This window comes from Ostrinia furnacalis, unplaced genomic scaffold (genome assembly GCF_004193835.3).
Source record: "Ostrinia furnacalis isolate ACB-3 unplaced genomic scaffold, ASM419383v2 OfSCF2102, whole genome shotgun sequence".
Classification (NCBI taxonomy): Eukaryota; Metazoa; Arthropoda; class Insecta; order Lepidoptera; family Crambidae; genus Ostrinia; species Ostrinia furnacalis.
Window position 1 is genome coordinate 141,388 of NW_021132341.1, and position 18,525 is coordinate 159,912.

Here is an 18,525-nt window from a genome sequence, read left to right on the forward strand (position 1 = left end):
ATAATTCGCGGTTCGGTGTCATTGGGCTACGGTGGATACCGCCAGGTATAAGCGGGCACATTTCTAGCGTGAAGAGTCCCACCATAGAGAAAAGTAATAGTCCCACCCACATAAACCCACTGGTCGTGCCAAAACATTTCCCGACAAAAAAAAGGGGTCATCACTACATTTTGACATTGACAAGCCTGACAGCACAGACAGATTGACTGACAGTTTAAGTTTAATCAGCTGTTGTTTGGTACTGTGAACGTATGTAAACAATTAATTTAAACTTACATTTTTGTGTTTAATTCAAGTACTTTTTATAATGAGTGATGATAAGGAATTAAAATCTGAAGAAAAAAAGCCTATTTTAATTAAAAATGCTACTGATCTGCAACGGTTAAAACTAGAAAAATTGATGAAAAACCCCGTAAGTTCCTTGACTTTATTTTTGAATTAGTTTACACACTATTTCTCACTAACTGTTTTATACTAAACTAGGAAAAACCAGTGGTGATACCTGAGCCGCCGAAACAGAAGTCTTTGGCGGCACCACCTGACTTTGTGCGGAATGTGATGGGGTCTAGTGCTGGCGCTGGCTCGGGAGAGTTCCACGTATATCGCCACCTCAGGAGAAAGGAGTATGCAAGGCAGAAATTCATCCAAGAAAAAAGTGAAAAGGTACACATCTCAACACAACAACAAGCATTAACTGCTACAGAATTTAACATAAGAATTTATCCTGCAAATCCATGAATTTATGTTTTTTCAACTCACTAAGGCGAGTGAGCTTTACTTTTGTGTGTAGGTATACATGCATATAATGATAGTGTAATGTCCATCAAAACTTTTGAAAAAACAAACAGTAGACAATAGACACCACACATGTAAAGCTCAATCGCCTTCATGAATTGCAACAACTATACCTGTATTACTGTTTAATTAAGCTTTGTGTTTGATGTTTTGTTAAATGTTTCTTCGTAACTTCCAATCGAATATAATTAGGTATCTTTTACTACAATATTCTTCCGTTTTTAGGAAAAATTAGATGAAGAGTACCATAGAAAATTAGAAGAAAACAGGCGACTTGCAGAGGAAAAAACTGCTAAGAAACGAGCAAAAAGATTAAAGAGAAAGAAAAATGCAAAACAAAAGAAAAACAACCCAAGTGTTGGAAATGAAAAACAGTCAGTTTCATCACAATCTGATAGTAGCAATGATGAAGATGAACAAGACCAAAAAGATGAGAACGAGGAACAAAATGAAAACAATAGTAGCTAATCATCATTTGTAGAAACTAATTCAAATGATCAATTATTTTAAATATTTTATATAAGCATAAAGAAACACATTTTCATATCAATGACAATTTTATTACACTAATAATAAAATGACAGAATGAATAACTACATCTTTAATTTTTATAATATTTAAACGGACACTGCAAAATCTTTATACTGTAACTCATTCACAAGAAAGAGGGAAGTGGGAATTAGCATAGTTGAGAATATTAAAAGTTCTTTACTTTTGTGATAAGTGTGTTTTCTATTCCATGCCCATCTAGCAGCACAACATCTCTTCTTAGTACACAATGTTACTAACATCGATATCAGGGCATACCTAAAATGTTAAGTTTATTAATTGGGATTAATATTTTATTACAACAATAATGTATAAATGTAACTTTTCAAATAAAAAGTAAAATACTAATACATACCCAATCACTAGTGACATGAATAATATTGCTACAACAAGGAAGCAATCCACTAATCCAACCATATCTTCTACTTAAAATATTGTGAATTTAAAATATAATCTCACACAAATGTGTATGCAATGAATGTATCAACTGAATTTTATTGAGGTAGATAAAAAAAATACTTGCTCTGCATATACCTAATCAATTTTATTTCGAAACAAAAATGTGGGTACTTAGATTTTTCTTGTAAAATACTAACGCTGGCTTGCACCATCTTACTTTCTTTAACTTTCTGACAAACTCCATAAAAAAAACATTAGTAACGTTTTTTACGGTCAACTCAGCCTAAGCTGAATTTGAAGATAGGGTGCTTTGCTACTTACTAATCTCCTAACTATCCCCATATTTACTCTAAGCGAGTGGACTAACTTTCGTTACAAGAAAAACGCTGGGGACTGAAAAAATGAATGTCTTACACCCATATGGGTGCCGACGCCAACGCCAACGTGTCGTTCTCCATCCATGTGACAATTTACCCAGGCTTCGTCGCAAGCAAATGAAATGTCACTTGTTTTATGAGATGAGAGTCCGTCATTTCCAGGAAATAAAAGACAGTTATGTATATTATAGATAGTATTTATTAAAAATGGATCAATATTAATACAATGTTATTAGTTATAATAAAGCGCTAAAGGTGTAATCTACTGGACAGGCGCCATGACGCTGTCCTCGTTCTTCTTGAGGATGACGAAGCCTTCCATGACGGGCGACAGCGGGATGAACTCGTCGGTGGCCAGCTCGGCGCGCTCGCCGAAGGAGAGCAGCACTGGCGTGGTGTGCGTGTGAGAGCCCGCGATCGTCTTCGGTGTGCCCGCTTTACCGATCACGTCCACGGCCTGGAGAGATAATCAATGATTAGCTATTGATGACTGTGTAAAAAGTTTACCGCACGGGTTCATCGCTCGAAGATTCAGGTGCAGATGGAGAAAGTATACTAAACATTCTGTGCAGCAAATACATAAAGGAAAGTTTACACAGTACATACACGTGAACTGTTAAAAGACACACACATCACGGTTAAAAAGTAATTTATAAACACAAAAGTCCAGTACTGTACCTGTCCAACGCGTACGCTGACGTTGAGGGGCTGAAGGTTCTCGTCCAGGGTCACGAGCCAGCGGGGCTGCATCGCCGTCGCCAGCACGTACAGCAAGTAGTGCGATTTACCGAGGATTACTGGAAAATATAAATTATTGTAATACTTGCCCCTTACTTACTATGGGCCTCATAAAAAGGCTCACTCTGGGTCACCCAAGGGGCGTTAATTGTAATTTTATTTTAAATCTAGCATAGAACTAGACAAAATACAGACTTCTGTTTCTAGTCTACTAATACCATTGTACTTAAGAAAAAACTTGTGCCACTATGCAAATACGGTAGCTCACTAGAAGATCGCCTACACATCGCACATGCGGTGCGATGTGGTTACCAATACTGACGTTCAGAGCCTTGCCACACTGACGGATTACAAGCGGTTTTAACGCGGAGCGGCAGCGCAGCGCGGTACGCCGCGGCTTTTTGCAAGTATTTTGTCGACCGCGGCGTGCCCGCCGCGCCTCCGCTCCGCTTGCAATCCGCTAGTGTGGCAAGGCCCTAAGACCAATGTCCAATCGTTGGCGACCTTGTGTGGCAGTGGAAGTTTTTGGTTTATTTATTTATACTTCAATGCCAAAAATATTAACATTAGGCGAACTTAATGCCATAAGGCATTCTCATCCTTGGTTGAAACGAATGAGGAATAAAGTGATGTAATGATATGATGGTTGTATACTAACTGTTCTTGCAGTCGAGGAAGGCCGTGAGCACGACGAGCAGGCCGGCGAGCGCGGGCTGGTTGATGAGGCGGCGGTCCGCGTGCGCGGGGCACAGCGTCACCGTGCCCTTGCCGGCGTGGCACAGCCCTTGCGCCAGCCGCACCATGAACAGGTGGACCGGCGACTTGCCGTGGTACAGGGCTAGCGCTCGCAGCATTGTGGCCAGTCTGCAGGCATAATAATGACGATGAATTATTATTGAGATCAATGCAGCAAGTTATGGCGGGGCACAGTGTAGCCGTGCCCTTGCCGGCGCGTGGCACAGCCCTTGCGCCAGCCGCACCATGAACAGGTGGACCGGCGACTTGCCGTGGTACAGGGCTAGCGCTCGCAGCATTGTGGCCAGTCTGCAGGCATAATAATGACGATGAATTATTATTGAGATCAATGCAGCAAGTTATGGCGGGGCACAGTGTAGCCGTGCCCTTGCCGGCGCGTGGCACAGCCCTTGCGCCAGCCGCACCATGAACAGGTGGACCGGCGACTTGCCGTGGTACAGGGCTAGCGCTCGCAGCATTGTGGCCAGTCTGCAGGCATAATAATGACGATGAATTATTATTGAGATCAATGCAGCAAGTTATGGCGGGGCACAGTGTAGCCGTGCCCTTGCCGGCGCGTGGCACAGCCCTTGCGCCAGCCGCACCATGAACAGGTGGACCGGCGACTTGCCGTGGTACAGGGCTAGCGCTCGCAGCATTGTGGCCAGTCTGCAGGCATAATAATGACGATGAATTATTATTGAGATCAATGCAGCAAGTTATGGCGGGGCACAGTGTAGCCGTGCCCTTGCCGGCGCGTGGCACAGCCCTTGCGCCAGCCGCACCATGAACAGGTGGACCGGCGACTTGCCGTGGTACAGGGCTAGCGCTCGCAGCATTGTGGCCAGTCTGCAGGCATAATAATGACGATGAATTATTATTGAGATCAATGCAGCAAGTTATGGCGGGGCACAGTGTAGCCGTGCCCTTGCCGGCGCGTGGCACAGCCCTTGCGCCAGCCGCACCATGAACAGGTGGACCGGCGACTTGCCGTGGTACAGGGCTAGCGCTCGCAGCATTGTGGCCAGTCTGCAGGCATAATAATGACGATGAATTGAGATCAATGCAGTAAGTTATGGCGGGGCACAATGTCACGGTGCCCTTGCCGGCGTGGCACAGCCCTTGCGCCAGCCGCACCATGAACAATATTGTGGACGGTGGACCGGCGACTTGCCGTGGTATAGAGCTAGCGCGCGCAGCATTGTTGCCAGTCTGCAGGTGTAATATGATGTCATTTTCATTGAAATCACTGTTCATAAGTATGTCTTCCATACAGAGACATATTATGATTAATCTTGCAGCCACGCTTCTCTATTCGAATTTTAAACGTCGATTGGCAGAAATAACAGATAGAGCAGCTCTGTTATTTCTGCTGCTAGCCTGGTGATCTATCACACAGAAATTACCTCAGGCAAGACATTAGTCACTAGTCCATTATGAAGTGAAAATAAATATGCGAGTTACTTTAGCTCTGGTGGGTAACTTTAGCTCAAACAAAAAAAGGACGCATTTCCCACCTCTCCATAGGGATGTCGGTAAACGACATGATACGACAGGGAAACAGGGAAATGTTAAATAGCGTTACTGAAACCAATTTTTAATTGCAAAATAATTTGTAGTGTTTTTGCAAATTTTAAAAGGCGTCACAGTAAAAAAAAGTTTGGGGATCCCTTTTTTGGAGCTAAAGTAACCTACATCAACGTATATAATTATTATTAATTCTCACCTAGCGTTGTTGGAGCCAGCGCCGACCAGCCCCATAGCAAAGATGGCGTTGTAGGCGACGTCGTTGTCCGAGTCGTGCGAGTACTTGTTGAGCACGTCGATGACGGCCAGCTGCGGGTTGGACACGGAGCACAGCGCGATGGCCAGCGGCACCGCGCGTCGTACGGCCGGCTCGCCGTAGCGGCCCTGGTGGTCAAGATAAACAGATGTTTTTACAGATGATCTATACTTACGAGCAAAAGTATGCAATCATCCCGTTGTTTGGTTCTCAGCGATCTTAACAACTGTTTTAGTATACATGGATCTATGGTATCAATTTAATATTACCTTTGCAATGGTACAATTTTTAATTATTTTCTATTAGCCATTCAGTTCTTACAATCGCTTGGAACGAATAGGGCGATTCCATACGTTTGCTTGCGAGTGTACATTCTTGATTAACGAAATTATTAATTTGTATGACAACAATATTATCTCTGAAATCTATGTTTATTTTGCTATTGTCCCCATTTTAGGGCTTGTGCTAAACCTCGCGCGGGTCCCCATGCATTTATGGGTTTGCACACGCACGACGGGTGGCGGGCGTGCTTCTCCGTGCATTTAATACATGAGCGAGGCGTCGGACATCCGAAGCGCGCACTCCCGTAAGTTTTAGCAGAGGCCTTAGGCACGCCACCAATATCATAGAAGTACACTATAAGATGGGGCCGGAAGAAATAGTGTGGGTACGTCTCCCACTGTTCCCCACTGATCGGTCGATCGATCTGGTGAAGGTCGCGGGAGGTGCCTGGTAAATCCTTGGGGGAGGCTTTTCTGCAGCAGTGAACGTCATTTGGCTGAAACAAACACTATAAGTGGTTGACTCGTATATACAGGGTGGAAACGATAAGTGATCTCACTCGATTATTTCTAAACTATACAAGATATCAATAAACTAGTTACTGATCCTGAAAGTGCTTCATGAGCTCTATTAAACGGTATTAATAATAGGTTACAGAATAAACTGGATGTATCCGAAAATTCAATGTTTCCAGCTTCCATACATTTGGTAAAGTCACATTATTTTAAAAACTACACATGATATCGTAAAACTGATTACTGATTCTAAAAGTGCATCACAAGCTCTATCCAATGGTATCAATAATAGGTTACAGAATAAACTGGATCTATCTAAAAATTCAATGTTTCTTTCTTCCATACATTTAGTACAACCACAGTCATGACACTTATCTCTTGACAATTAAGTTAAGCAAGTAAAGCCTAAAACCAATGTTTTCCATGAATAATTTTAAATAAGAATACAATTTACGACTTTATTTTAAGAGTTCATTATTAAATAGAAAAATTACACTTCTAATATTGTGTGGCTGGCATACATTTAGTATGGAAGCTGGAAACATTGAATTTTCAGATAGTTCCAGTTTATTCTGTACCCTATTATTTAAAGAGCTCATGAAGAACTTTCAGGATCAGTTACCAGTTTTTCAATATCTTGTATAGTTTAGAAATAATCGAGTGAGATCACTTAACGTTTCCACCCTGTATAAGGTGTACAACTCACGAGCTGTCCGAAGATGCGCGTGCACATCTCGGCGCCGGTCTCCTCGGCGAGCGCGATGACGGCGACGCCCAGCGTGGCCACGGCCTGCACCGACGATAATTCCTTGTTGGCCTCCTTCTCCTTCTCTTTCTCCTTGCTCTTGCTGTCCTTGGACGACTTGCCTGCATATTTATAACATTTATAATAAATAAATAATAAATAATAAAATCTTTTTATTTACTTTAACAAGCAGGTATTTACATTAATCTGAGGCTGGGGCCTACCTAGTAAGTATATGGATATACCTGTGGCAGGAGGCCCCGCTCTTCTTACACTGGTTTCGATAATTAAGTACATAGGTAATCTTTAACACTAGTATGCAAAATAAATCATCTTTTTAGATTTCAGTAGAAGTTTTTTTTACAGAAGCAAATTCTTACAATTTTTAAATATTTAAATAACGGTCGATTCTCACTGTTTGTAAGTGTACGTGCGTGCATGTGTGTGGGTGTGTGTGTGTGTGTGTGTGTGTGTATTTATGTTAAAAACATTTGGCTATCATTTGTTTTTAGTCTTCAAAGCCTGATCATTTGTAGGATAATGTTCAGGTTACAGTCTCCTATAAACGTTATATGTGGCGTCGGACGTCAGCGTCAAACGTTCCTATCACGTCTGAACGCCGACATCAACGTCTGAAGGAGACCACAACAGGATATTTCTATAATAAGCATTGTGAAGTGGCCTACGGCGTTTACAGGAGACCACAACCTTAGGCTGGGTTGCACCATCTTAATTTAACTTTAACAAACGTCATAAATCTGTCAAAATCCATACAAAAACACCTGTTATCGGTGTAGGGCCCAGAACAGACGGTGAAACGCAACTGCAACGAAACTGCAACTTTCTGATGATTCTGATGAATGAAACTGAAACTAAAAGTTTTAAACTAGTCGCGTCATGTGTGGTCTCTCAACGGACGCTATGGCAGAAACTTAGATGCAACTAAAAAGTAACTGGCAGTTGCAGTTTTGTTGCAGTTGTGTTTCACTGTCTGTTCTGGGCCTAACTCAGCCTTAGATTTTTATTGTGTGTACTGACTTTTGTTCTTGTCGTCCTTGGAACTCCCAGAGGAGCTGCCGGCGCCGCCGCCACTGCCGCTGCCGCTGGCGCTGCTGGAGCTATCTTTAGCCTCTTTTTTGTCTTGTTTCTTGAAAGCGGTATCTTCAGCCGACGACTGCTCATTCTGTTGCAAAATAAAATATGTTTTTAATATCGCCTCAATAATATCATAGACTGCATCTAACACTTTGAATTTGAAAAATTTGAAACGCTTGAATAATATAGACTGCTTGTTACTTAACATCAAGTGCGATTGCGACCGAATACCTGCCTTGTTTTGCATAAGAAAATGATGATGGTTTAATTTATAGAAATGTGATTCATCAACGCGAAAAGACCAAAGAATGTAGACCATAAGTGCCGCAGAATGACTGCCAAACGTTCTCGACGATGTCTAAAGGGCTCTTTCGAACGTCAATCGTCTTGAAAGGGCACGACTGACGATGTCCTGCTCAAAACGTCTTATTTGAAAATGTCCTATTTCAGCGCTGCGGAATAGACGCGCTGCCCATTCATCTATTCTAAGGCCGGCCCAATAGATTTTCCAGATGAGCAAAATTTCTTAGACTGTGGCAACGCCGGGTCACAATTTTTTGAAAATGATTCAAAGCAAAATCAACTCAAAAGCAAAACTATACTAAATTCATAAGGCCATTTATGCCACCGCGCGCCGGTTAACTCGCTGGCGGGCAAATTCAAATGCCTTGGCGGGCCTTTGTGGCCGGCGTGTCTGGGTTTGGCCAGCCTTGATCTATTCTATCTTGCTGCCTGGCGGGTCGCGTCACTCACGTCAGTGTCGTAGTGCTTGGAGCAGATGTGCAGCATCTGTTGGACGACAAGGACGTCGCCGGTGCCGGCGTAGGCGCACATGGACAGCGTGGTCTGGCACAGCGACTGCTGCGGCTCGGGCAGCACCTCCAGCGCCGCCATCGTCGCCTCCGTGCGCTCCTTGCAGCCTGCAGACCGAACAATTTATTAACAAAACCAACGGCGTTACGTCATTTCATAGAACGTAAAATATTGTAGGTTTCCACGACTAATCATCATCATCATCATCATTTCAGCCATAGGACGTCCACTGCTGAACATAGGCCTCCCCCAATGCTTTCCATGTTGATCGATTGGTAGTGGCCTGCGTCCAGCGCTTTCCTGCTACCTTTACGATGTCGTCGGTCCACCTTGTAGGTGGACGTCTCACGCTGCGTTTTCCGGTACGCGGCCTCCATTCCAGAACCTTTCTGCCCCATCGGCCGTCAGTTCTGCGCACTATATGCCCTGCCCATTGCCACTTCAGCTTGCTAATCCGTCGGGCTATGTCAGCGACTTTGGTTCGCTTACGGATCTCCTCATTTCTGATTCGATCTCGCAAAGAAACACCAAGCATAGCCCTCTCCATAGCACGCTGTGCAACTTTGAGCTTCTGTATAAGGCCCATAGTGAGAGGCCACGTTTCAGAGTCATAAGTTATCACTGGTAACACACATTGGTTGTACACTCTAGTCTTCAGGCATTGAGGCCACGACTAATGAATACAATAAAATAGAGAAAATACAGTACCTAAGAAACACAGTCCAAGGCCCAAGTGCAAGAATCTGGCGTATGTAGAAGAGTGTAAGTCCTTGTTGTCGTCAATCAGTCGCTGAATAATGGCGCAGGTAACCTGTAAACAGAGAATCAAAATTTAGAAAGAAGTTTTGTCAGTAAGACTAGGCTACAGAAGCATCAGCAACTAAAAAGTGAGAAATTTTCAGTTTGATTCTAGAAGAGGCTCAAAAAGAGAGAGATCTAATTCAATATTCTATAGGGCATGATACGTAATTCAAACTTCTACAGGACAGGGTACGTAATTCAATCTTCTACAGGACAGGGTACGTACGTCTCCGTGGCACGAGCCCACGGCGATGAGGCCGCAGGACACGGCGGCGAGCGCGCAGATCTCAGCGGGCGCGGCCGTGTCGCTTAGTACTGGCAGCAGGTGAGATAGCACGTCCTCACGCTGCGTGCCCGCGTATGCTATGCCCAGACCTAGAGAACAATATTACAATCAGTGGAAACATCTCTGCTATAAACCGAATCCTGAACGCGCGCGCGAAAGCGAAAGTTCAAGGACAGTCAATATCCCATCAATCCCCAAGCGGTCGCATATAACCACATAACATTACAATTGTCTAACTATTGTCTCGATTCGTGGGGCTTGAAAGGCTACAGGATATTTATTGCATCATGTAGGTCGATGGAAGTTTAAATTACTCTATGCCAAACCTTACTGGACAAATGACGAAACTGTAGTGATTAGAATTGCAAATAAATAATATGAAAATGACGCGAGTGAAGTCGCCTCAGGTATAAGATCGTAAGTAGCCAGGATCATGTTAATGTATTGAGTGTGAAACAAAACGCTTTTTAATGTAAATAAATTCAAGTCTTGGGTCAAATAACAGTTACAAGGAGACATGATTTAACCATGAGCAAATCTTTATCTGTGCAATGTATAATCTAATCTAGAATAACTTACCGAGCACACTGCCAATCCGTAAGTTGGAGCTGGAGTGCAGCACGTAGTCGGACAACAAAGCGAGGGCCGGGTCGCACTCGTTGCGCACGCCGCAGTTGACGAGGCCCAGGGCCAGGAGAGCGCCGGCCTTTATGTGCTCGTCGGCTGTGTATAAGTACTTGTCGATCGGGGTAAGGCCTCCGTCTACGTCCCACAGGTGAATCATACCTAGGGACGCCGCAGCAGACAACATACCTGGCAAGATAGGAAAACATAACATTTTATTCTCCATCAAGTAAATGGCACACTTAGGCCCAGAACAGACGGTGAAATGCAACTGCAACGAAACTGCAACAGCTAGTTACTTTTGAGTTGCACCTAAGTTTCTGCCATAGCGTCCGTTGAGAGACCACACATGACGCGACCAGTTTGAAACTCTCAGTTTCATTCATCAGAATCATCACAATGTTGCAGTTTTGTTGCAGTTGCGTTTCACCGTCTGTTCTGGGCCTTAGGAAAAAAGCAAGAGATGACACATCGCAGGATGTTCAATTTGATTAAAGCCTCTGCCTATACTGATTGCAGTTTCTTTAAAAAAATACACAAGATCAATCATAAAATATCTGTTATCAAATCACAAAATTTATATTAAAATTGTAGAGTACATAATTTAAAAACATCAAAAATAACATGAATTACCATGATCTTTGTTTTTGTACATCCATTTGTTTCCATCTTCAGTAGTAACAAGCTTATCTCGTCCAAATCCAGCATTGACAAAAGCATTCACGAATGTTGCTGAAAGATTCTGTCTGGCTGAGTCCACTGGATGTTCAGCCAACAGAGAGGGGCGTAGGGCTGAGCCTGCTGACTCCAGCCAAGTCTTGTATACTTCCTCAGGGGTTTTGGGTTCCATGATGTCAAGCTACAAATAAGAAATATGGGGTGTCATGTGTGCATGGTACTTCTATTGTATTTTACCACCTGTATTTACCATGTGGCAAGCAAATAAATAAGAAAGGAAGTCAAAACCATAAGAAAACCATTGAACATAAAAATAAATAACAAGTTTTTTTAGAGATACATACCTCTCTAGCTAGACTCAAAAAGTGATCATTGATATGTGCATTGAGAAGAATTGTACGAAGATCTTCATCTTCCAACTCCAGGGGTACATACTGTCTTGCAAGCATGTAACACAGTTGTTTCTTTATCAATCTGAAAAATAATTAAAAAATGTAAAAGACACTAAATGGATATGGAATTAATGTGTAGAAAAAATTGTAAAAAAGTTAAATATGCACTTACGGATCTGTGCATGCATTGAAAACCTCCTCACACTTTGCTTTGTCATGCAGCTGCATGGCCACCAAAAGTGCTCTTGGGTATTCTCCAAAACGAAGGTATGTGTCCAGCACACCTTGGAGGATCTGTGTTGATTCTGGTTCCACAACATAACTAGCACAACTAAAATAAAAAATAACAGTATAATTAGGTTGGAATTAAAAATAAATAAAGGTAGAATAAGCAGTAATATAAAGAATTAAACTTTTATTTTTAAAACTTACCCAATAAGATATAAGCAGACTCGTGGGTAATTGCTTGCATCCATGTGCTGTGTGAGGAGGTCTAGCCTATCAATCTCCATGAGCAAATCGCATGCCTGGATCTCAGCAGAGTGTTGCATGTCAAATGCCACTACATCGCGGACCAGAGGTAGGAGGGTCTCCATGTTCTCCACATTCCACTCCTCAGCTATTTCACCTTCCAATTGCCTGATGACAATAAATGTGAGAATAATACCATATCTAAGTTAAAATCTAACTTTACGATAACTTTGAGTTACAAGTCTTGTTGCAATCATACCTGACATACTCATGACCCCAGTCACCAACATTTGCCATGGTTCCAAGCAAACAATATTTGAGACATTCCCTTTTCTCAGCAGCATCCTATAAAATATTTGATAATTGCAATGAGTTTGGTCAAAATTGGTAATCTAAAATGATTTGATATCATGATTAATTTAAAATTCCTAATGCTTACCATAGTGCCACTAACACCCATGGCGAGCACAGAGACAACATCGGCACAGAATTTCTTTGTCTTAGCATCTTTGATTTTTTCATAGACTTCTTTCAAAGCTGGGTAGTGCTCCCTAAGGAATTTCAAGGGCTTAGGAACTGAGGTCATTGAAGTTGTTGATGTTCTAATGAGATTACTCAGCATTTGCAAGGCGGGGAAGTATAGATCTACATCATTGCCCTGAAAAAACGCACTAGGTTAGAATGATGAAAAGCGAATATCATCACAAAAAACTATTGAACCAATATACTACCGTAAGTTTCTCGACCAGCATGTTTAGCTCCTCTTGGAGCCTTTTGTCTTCTTCCGACTAAAACAGTAAATCAATATTATTTTTATTGACGGTCACCAAACAAAATACAGCATAAAAATTATTTATTGTTACAAACTATTATACCAAATCATCGCTCGGCGCAGGCACGGGCTCTACTTTTTCCTTTTTAGGTTCTTCGGTCTTATTTTTCACAGTCATTTTTAATGTTATTTAGACACTATTGCAATAATAAATCTGAAAATTAAACTAAACTTTTGTCAGCAATTCGCTTCATGAGTCTTTCAATTTTTTGATGATTTTTGACAAGTCACGGCGGCGGACAGCTCGCAGTCCGGTGTTGCTATATTAGAAAACTGAAAAAACTACTACTTCAGAACGTTCTCACGTTATGTAGTAGTTTATTTACTTATTTTGAAGACCTGTACATAGAAGTTGAGATTTCTTATTTAAAAGCTTTTGCCTAAGAAAATGCGAATAGGAGATGCGTGTCAATAAATTCGATTTGTAGCAAGTTGCTTCTCTCATTCATTGTACAGGAAACACACGGTTTACTTCACTGTGAAGTTTATTACCTATAGGAAATGACCATGACCATAATAGTCTCGTAATATTCTAATACTAGCTGATACTTGCTTTGCATAGGTTTAAATGGTCGATATTCTTAAAAATATATTTATCATAAACAGTAAGCACGACCGAAATATGAAGCTATAGAGCACGACACGGGCACGGGTCCTCAAAATTATAAAGGGCAGGTACAAAGGAAATGTTTAGGAATATAATAGGTACCCTCAATTATTTTTGTTTTAATGATAAGTTCGTGCATTCAAACTGCGCTGGCCTGTCGGAATTTGGAATGAAAATAAATCATGTTGTTTTATTCGAACTTTACAAATCTACACAAAAAGAATAATATGATAACATCTTAAATTATCATATTGTTGGGTACAGTGGACAACAGTAGGTAGGTTCGCATAACTCACCATTAATTAGCATAGTGAAAACAGGATCGTTCCCTGCCTGCTGGGCAATGGCAATGGATCTGCAACTTGATAGCTATAAACTTAAACTCACTATACATAATACAGTCTGTTTTGAGCATTGGCAGTTTACGGTTGTGTTTCATTGGTGTTATTCATAAGTTAAGGCTTCTTTATGCTACGTAAGTTCTTAATTAATTTTAAATAAACATACGATTTGAATAAGTGCTTTACCGACCTAAAGATTAATCTTTACTACAAATCGGGTGAAATGTTACGAGTAAAAAAATATATTTGTAAAGAAAACATAAAGCAATATAAACGGTTTATAGCTACAAAAACTGGCTTATGTATCAACGACATGCCCCACCCGAAGGGTTTACCATTAATCGGTACCAAATTGGAATTATTCGCAGCAGGGAGTGGATCGAAGTAAGAAATTATCATACATTTTTATTACTTTTTAGTATCTGGAGAATACTTCTAGACTAGTAAACAAATTTTTACTTGAGAACTTATCTAAAATGTGTTTGTTTTTTTAACAAATTGCAGATTACACGAATATATAGATTACCGCCATAAGCAATTAGGGCCAATATTTTACGAAATTTTAGGTGGCAATACAAAATTGGTGTTCATAAATGAACCCGAAATGATGAAAACTTTATTTTTGAAACTGGAAGGAAAGTATCCTTTGCACATCTTGCCGGAACCTTGGGTTTTGTACGAAAAATTGTATGGATCTAAGCGAGGATTATTCTTTATGAATGGCGAAGAGTGGTTATTTAACCGCCGAATCATGAACAAACACTTGTTGAGAGAGAATTCGGATAAATGGTTAGACGAACCCATAAAGGCCACAATACAAAAATTTGTGCAAGAGTGGAAAAGAAAAGCTGAAAATGGAAGTTTTGTTCCTAATCTAGAGTCAGATCTGTATCAACTTTCTATAGATGGTAAGTTTACTTAATTAATGCAGCTTCAAATAAAAACAATAAGTAACAAACAAGACTTCGCGAACAAGTTTCAATTTTGTTGTTAATATTTTTTTCTTATTGGATTATGACAGCATATTACGTACTACGACAAGACCATTATATTATCACAAAAGCACTTAAAACTTATTTACCACTGCATTGGTAGTATTGGTACTTAGTACGACGCGCGACGCGACGTTTGGAAAGTTTAACAGCAAGAAAACGGCGCGCAATTTTTCATTAACAATTAAAAAAGCTTGACGATTTTCAGTTCTAATCAGCATTCTTCTGGGTGGCGAATCTTTGACTCCAAGTAAACATAACAAAGAGCTACTACTGAAGTTTGCTCAATCGGTAAAAAATATATTTCATACAACAACCAAACTTTACGGACTCCCAGTGCATTGGTGTCAACGCCTGAATACCAAGGCATGGAGGAACTTTAAAGAATCAGTAGATTTGTCAATTTTACTCGGTAATATATTTCATTACTTTTATTTATTATTGAAAATAAAATTGATCGCAATTTCGTTGGTTAAATGTAGGCAAACTGTATTTTTCAGCTCAAAAAATTGTGCGGGAAATACTAAATAATAAACAAAATGTGAGAGGTCTTATACCTAAACTACGACAGGACAATATGTCCGACGAAACTATAACGAGGATTGTCGCTGATTTTGTAATAGCTGCTGGTGATACGGTAGGTATTTACCATAAAGTTAATATTCCGAAGGAATTTACATATTTATTTGAAATTTGGAAGCGTACTTTTTTGTCTTTTTCTTGTGGGAACATTTAAAAATATTCCCATGAGCAAATGCAACATGAGATTTTTTTAAAAACACCAGCATTAATTGATCAGACTAGGGTATCAAACCTGTCCACTAATGCTTTTCATTATGTTTACAGACAGCTTACACTACACTCTGGGCTTTACTATTACTTTCAAAGAACGAGTCTGAGGCTCATGAATTACTGAAGGACCCATCACAAGCAAAACACATAATTAAAGAAACAATGCGATTGTACCCAGTAGCTCCATTTCTAACAAGGATATTGCCAAAAGAATGTTTCTTGGGTCCCTACAAATTAAACGAAGGGGTAAGTAATTCTTCCAAATGGTTAATAACGTTATCGTTATGATTTATGAATAACGAACGAAAGCCCGTATCATTTTGACGTTTCTGTAATGAATGAATGCGAAATAATGACATTACGTCAGTCGGTAAAATAGTAAACAGATTTCTAATTGTAGGTTATGTTATTTTGATTCAAAAAGAATCAAATAAAATTGATAAAATAATATGTATTCTTACAAATTAGCCCGCCTAATAGCATATAACCATATACCAAAACTCCGGACTTACAGTGTCTTGTGTAACAATGTAGATATAAGGAAAAACGAAGTGTGTCACAAACAGAATAACTTTTTGCAAAAAACTACATTTATCCCGATTCTAAATCAACGCACATATTTGTCAGTGGATAGAATCGTAAAATGGCAACAAGAAACATATGCCAGTATATCTAACAGCAGCCCAGTTCATTTCATACAAGATGGATTACTGTCTTTCCATGAAATCACAGGACTATCTTGGTGGGCAACAATAATTACTTCAACTATTCTGATTCGCTCACTGATGACATTACCCCTTACAGTCTATCAGAACTACATACTTGCAAAAGTTGAAAACATCAGTTTGGAACTTCAAGATATGGTCAATGAACTTAAAAAAGAAACCGCAATGGCAAAAAAGATGTATAAGCTAACAGATAAACAAGCAGTAGCTATTTACAAGTCATCCCTTAAAAAACAATGGGTCAAGTTAGTTGAGAGAGATAACTGTCACCCATTCAAAGCCAGTTTAATTATTTGGGTACAAATTCCTATATGGGTGTGCATGTCCTTTGCATTGAGAAATCTAGTTTACATGCAGTCAGGTGATGCTGCTGCTTTGGTCACCCTTATGGAAATGTCTGCAGGTGGAATAGGATGGATACCCAACCTGACTGAACCAGATCACTCATGGATATTACCAGTTGCTCTAGGGTTGACAAATCTTTCCATAATTGAAATACAGAGGTTGTCCAAGTTACGAAAACCCTCTAAAATGTACAATGTATTTACAAATGTATTCAGAGTATTTTCAATAGTAATGATACCTGTTGCAGCTAGTGTTCCTTCTTGCATGTGTCTTTACTGGGTCACATCAAGTGGTGTTGGGCTTTTACAAAATCTGATTCTCATCTCTCCCACTGTGAGAAGGAAATTGGGAATACCAGAAGCACCAAGTGAACTTGAAGATCCCTATAACCATATAAAAGAAGAATTAAGACAATCATTTGAAAAAGTCATACCAAAAAGAAGTCAATAAAATATTTTGAATTGCAATGTAACATCTTTTAATTTCTTTGCATTCATTACAGCTATTTTACCTCTATATTTGAATGATGAAGTAAATTTAATTTCAGACTCCAATCATAGCTTCCATCTATACATCTGGTCATGACGAAAATAATTTTAGCCAGGCAAACAAATTTTTACCTTATCGCTGGGACAGAAAAGATTCCAGACAAAAGGAGTTACTCAATCATGTCCATTCAGCATCTTTGCCATTTGCTTTTGGATCAAGATCTTGTATAGGAAAGAAGATTGCTATGATTCAACTCACAGAAATAATAAGTCAGGTAATTAAAATCCAATTTTTTTAGAAGGGTACTTACTGGGAATATTTGTTAACCCATTCATAAACCAGTTTAGTCAATGTTTGCAGTAAGAACTCTTAATTCATTTAAACATCCTGTTTGTATTGTTAACATTGTTTCTTTCTTGTTACAGGTTGTAAATAATTTTAAATTATCCTGTGAAAATAAAACTGAAGTGGCTGCTATCACTTCACAAGTGCTTGTCCCAAATCAAGAAATAAGGTTGAGAATGTCAATAAGAGATTAGAGATAAATAATGAATACATATATTTATTATTATAACATGTATTATTTTAAGTAGTATTTCCTTTAGTTCATTATCTTTTAATAGTAGTAAACACATAAAACTATGAATGTATGTACAATATACTTACACAAAATTTATAGTCATAAAAAGCATGCATTCCTAATAATACAGACTGAATTATTTTGAAAATCCTAATGACGAAATATCTACAAAACTTCATCATGAGAGCAACATCATTAATCCCAGAACAATAGCATCATAAAGGCAGCTTTTTAAAATGGTATGTGTAGCTTCAAGGAAATGAAAAAAAATTCATAATCATACACAATTTTTTTTTTGGATTCATGTAAGCTTTAATGTAAGGCAGTGAATTAATTTTATTATACTTCTCTATACATATAAAGTTACTAAGTAGATACACAAATACATATACATAATTACTAAGTAAGTAGGTAGGTAATTTCATTACTAATAAAATACACGTACTAGAGGGTATACAATACATATAGCTGTTATGCTGTTAAACATTTCATCACCTATTTTCCATAAGCAAAATAATTGTGGAAGACAGAGATTTGTAATTATAAATCTATATCACAGAGTACACAGTTATTATATTCCCTCATGCAAGACCTTAAAATAAATTAGTTACCATTTTAAAAATATGTGCCGCAAGGACAGTCAAAACCTAAACCGATATAAGCCATATTGCAGAAAGAAAGTGCGCAAAAAAGTATCTTCTCTTCATAATACATAGAGCTATTTTATTTAATTGCCTTAATTAA

At 39.6% G+C, this 18,525-nt stretch overlaps 3 protein-coding genes across 6 annotated transcripts; 2 read left to right on the forward strand and 1 right to left on the reverse strand.

Moving 5' to 3' along the window:
• Positions 1 to 220: 220 nt before the first annotated feature.
• On the forward strand, positions 221 to 1,518 carry LOC114354649 (PRKR-interacting protein 1 homolog). The gene is made up of 3 exons (XM_028307137.1): positions 221 to 412; positions 484 to 663; positions 1,021 to 1,518. Exons 1-3 carry the CDS (start codon positions 308 to 310, stop codon positions 1,261 to 1,263), a joined length of 528 nt encoding a protein of 175 aa, XP_028162938.1. The 5' UTR covers positions 221 to 307; the 3' UTR covers positions 1,264 to 1,518.
• Positions 1,519 to 2,365: 847 nt separating this feature from the next.
• Positions 2,366 to 13,151, reverse strand: Rpn1 (regulatory particle non-ATPase 1). 2 transcript variants are annotated; one of them, XM_028307155.1, is made up of 18 exons: positions 12,954 to 13,150; positions 12,810 to 12,866; positions 12,518 to 12,736; positions 12,338 to 12,423; positions 12,040 to 12,246; positions 11,780 to 11,938; positions 11,560 to 11,689; positions 11,171 to 11,396; positions 10,493 to 10,726; positions 9,854 to 10,002; positions 9,535 to 9,637; positions 8,767 to 8,933; positions 7,957 to 8,101; positions 6,880 to 7,040; positions 5,320 to 5,504; positions 3,517 to 3,722; positions 2,799 to 2,917; positions 2,366 to 2,577 (listed from the first exon to the last, which is right to left on the reverse strand). In XM_028307155.1, the coding sequence occupies exons 1-18, from the start codon at positions 13,026 to 13,028 to the stop codon at positions 2,383 to 2,385; spliced, it is 2,823 nt and encodes a 940-aa protein (XP_028162956.1). In that variant the 5' UTR covers positions 13,029 to 13,150; the 3' UTR covers positions 2,366 to 2,382. The 2 variants fall into 2 exon arrangements, with proteins under 2 accessions (XP_028162956.1, XP_028162955.1); XM_028307154.1 differs by lacking the exons at positions 2,366 to 2,577; positions 2,799 to 2,917; positions 3,517 to 3,722 and adding an exon at positions 4,478 to 4,622 and having other exon boundaries at positions 12,954 to 13,151.
• Positions 13,152 to 13,624: 473 nt separating this feature from the next.
• On the forward strand, positions 13,625 to 18,298 carry sad (Cytochrome P450 family protein sad). Of its 3 annotated transcripts, XM_028307156.1 has the most exons (8): positions 13,630 to 13,794; positions 14,055 to 14,242; positions 14,363 to 14,766; positions 15,059 to 15,262; positions 15,351 to 15,487; positions 15,697 to 15,888; positions 17,260 to 17,475; positions 17,627 to 18,298. In XM_028307156.1, exons 2-8 carry the CDS (start codon positions 14,082 to 14,084, stop codon positions 17,738 to 17,740), a joined length of 1,428 nt encoding a protein of 475 aa, XP_028162957.1. In that variant the 5' UTR covers positions 13,630 to 13,794; positions 14,055 to 14,081; the 3' UTR covers positions 17,741 to 18,298. The 3 variants fall into 3 exon arrangements, 2 of the variants coding, with proteins under 2 accessions (XP_028162958.1, XP_028162957.1); XM_028307157.1 differs by lacking the exon at positions 14,055 to 14,242 and having other exon boundaries at positions 13,625 to 13,794; XR_003656036.1 differs by lacking the exons at positions 13,630 to 13,794; positions 17,627 to 18,298 and adding an exon at positions 16,960 to 17,180 and having other exon boundaries at positions 13,809 to 14,242; positions 17,260 to 17,288.
• Positions 18,299 to 18,525: the final 227 nt, after the last annotated feature.

What these genes read in the sequence shown, in the direction of transcription:
- Rpn1 (XM_028307155.1), bottom strand. Translation starts at nt 13,028, where the DNA reads ATGACTGTGAAAAATAAGACCGAAGAACCTAAAAAGGAAAAAGTAGAG. An exon ending in ACGGATTGGCAGTGTGCTCG is followed by an intron (nt 10,003 to 10,492) that starts GTAAGTTATTCT and finishes ATTGTTCTCTAG; the next exon opens with GTCTGGGCATAGCATACGCG. An exon ending in CCTTGGACTGTGTTTCTTAG is followed by an intron (nt 8,934 to 9,534) that starts GTACTGTATTTT and finishes TTCGGTCTGCAG; the next exon opens with GCTGCAAGGAGCGCACGGAG.
- sad (XM_028307156.1), top strand. Translation starts at nt 14,082, where the DNA reads ATGTTACGAGTAAAAAAATATATTTGTAAAGAAAACATAAAGCAATAT. An exon ending in GCAGCAGGGAGTGGATCGAA is followed by an intron (nt 14,243 to 14,362) that starts GTAAGAAATTAT and finishes AACAAATTGCAG; the next exon opens with ATTACACGAATATATAGATT. An exon ending in AGATTTGTCAATTTTACTCG is followed by an intron (nt 15,263 to 15,350) that starts GTAATATATTTC and finishes TGTATTTTTCAG; the next exon opens with CTCAAAAAATTGTGCGGGAA.
- LOC114354649 (XM_028307137.1), top strand. Translation starts at nt 308, where the DNA reads ATGAGTGATGATAAGGAATTAAAATCTGAAGAAAAAAAGCCTATTTTA. An exon ending in AAAAATTGATGAAAAACCCC is followed by an intron (nt 413 to 483) that starts GTAAGTTCCTTG and finishes ATACTAAACTAG; the next exon opens with GAAAAACCAGTGGTGATACC. An exon ending in TCCAAGAAAAAAGTGAAAAG is followed by an intron (nt 664 to 1,020) that starts GTACACATCTCA and finishes TTCCGTTTTTAG; the next exon opens with GAAAAATTAGATGAAGAGTA.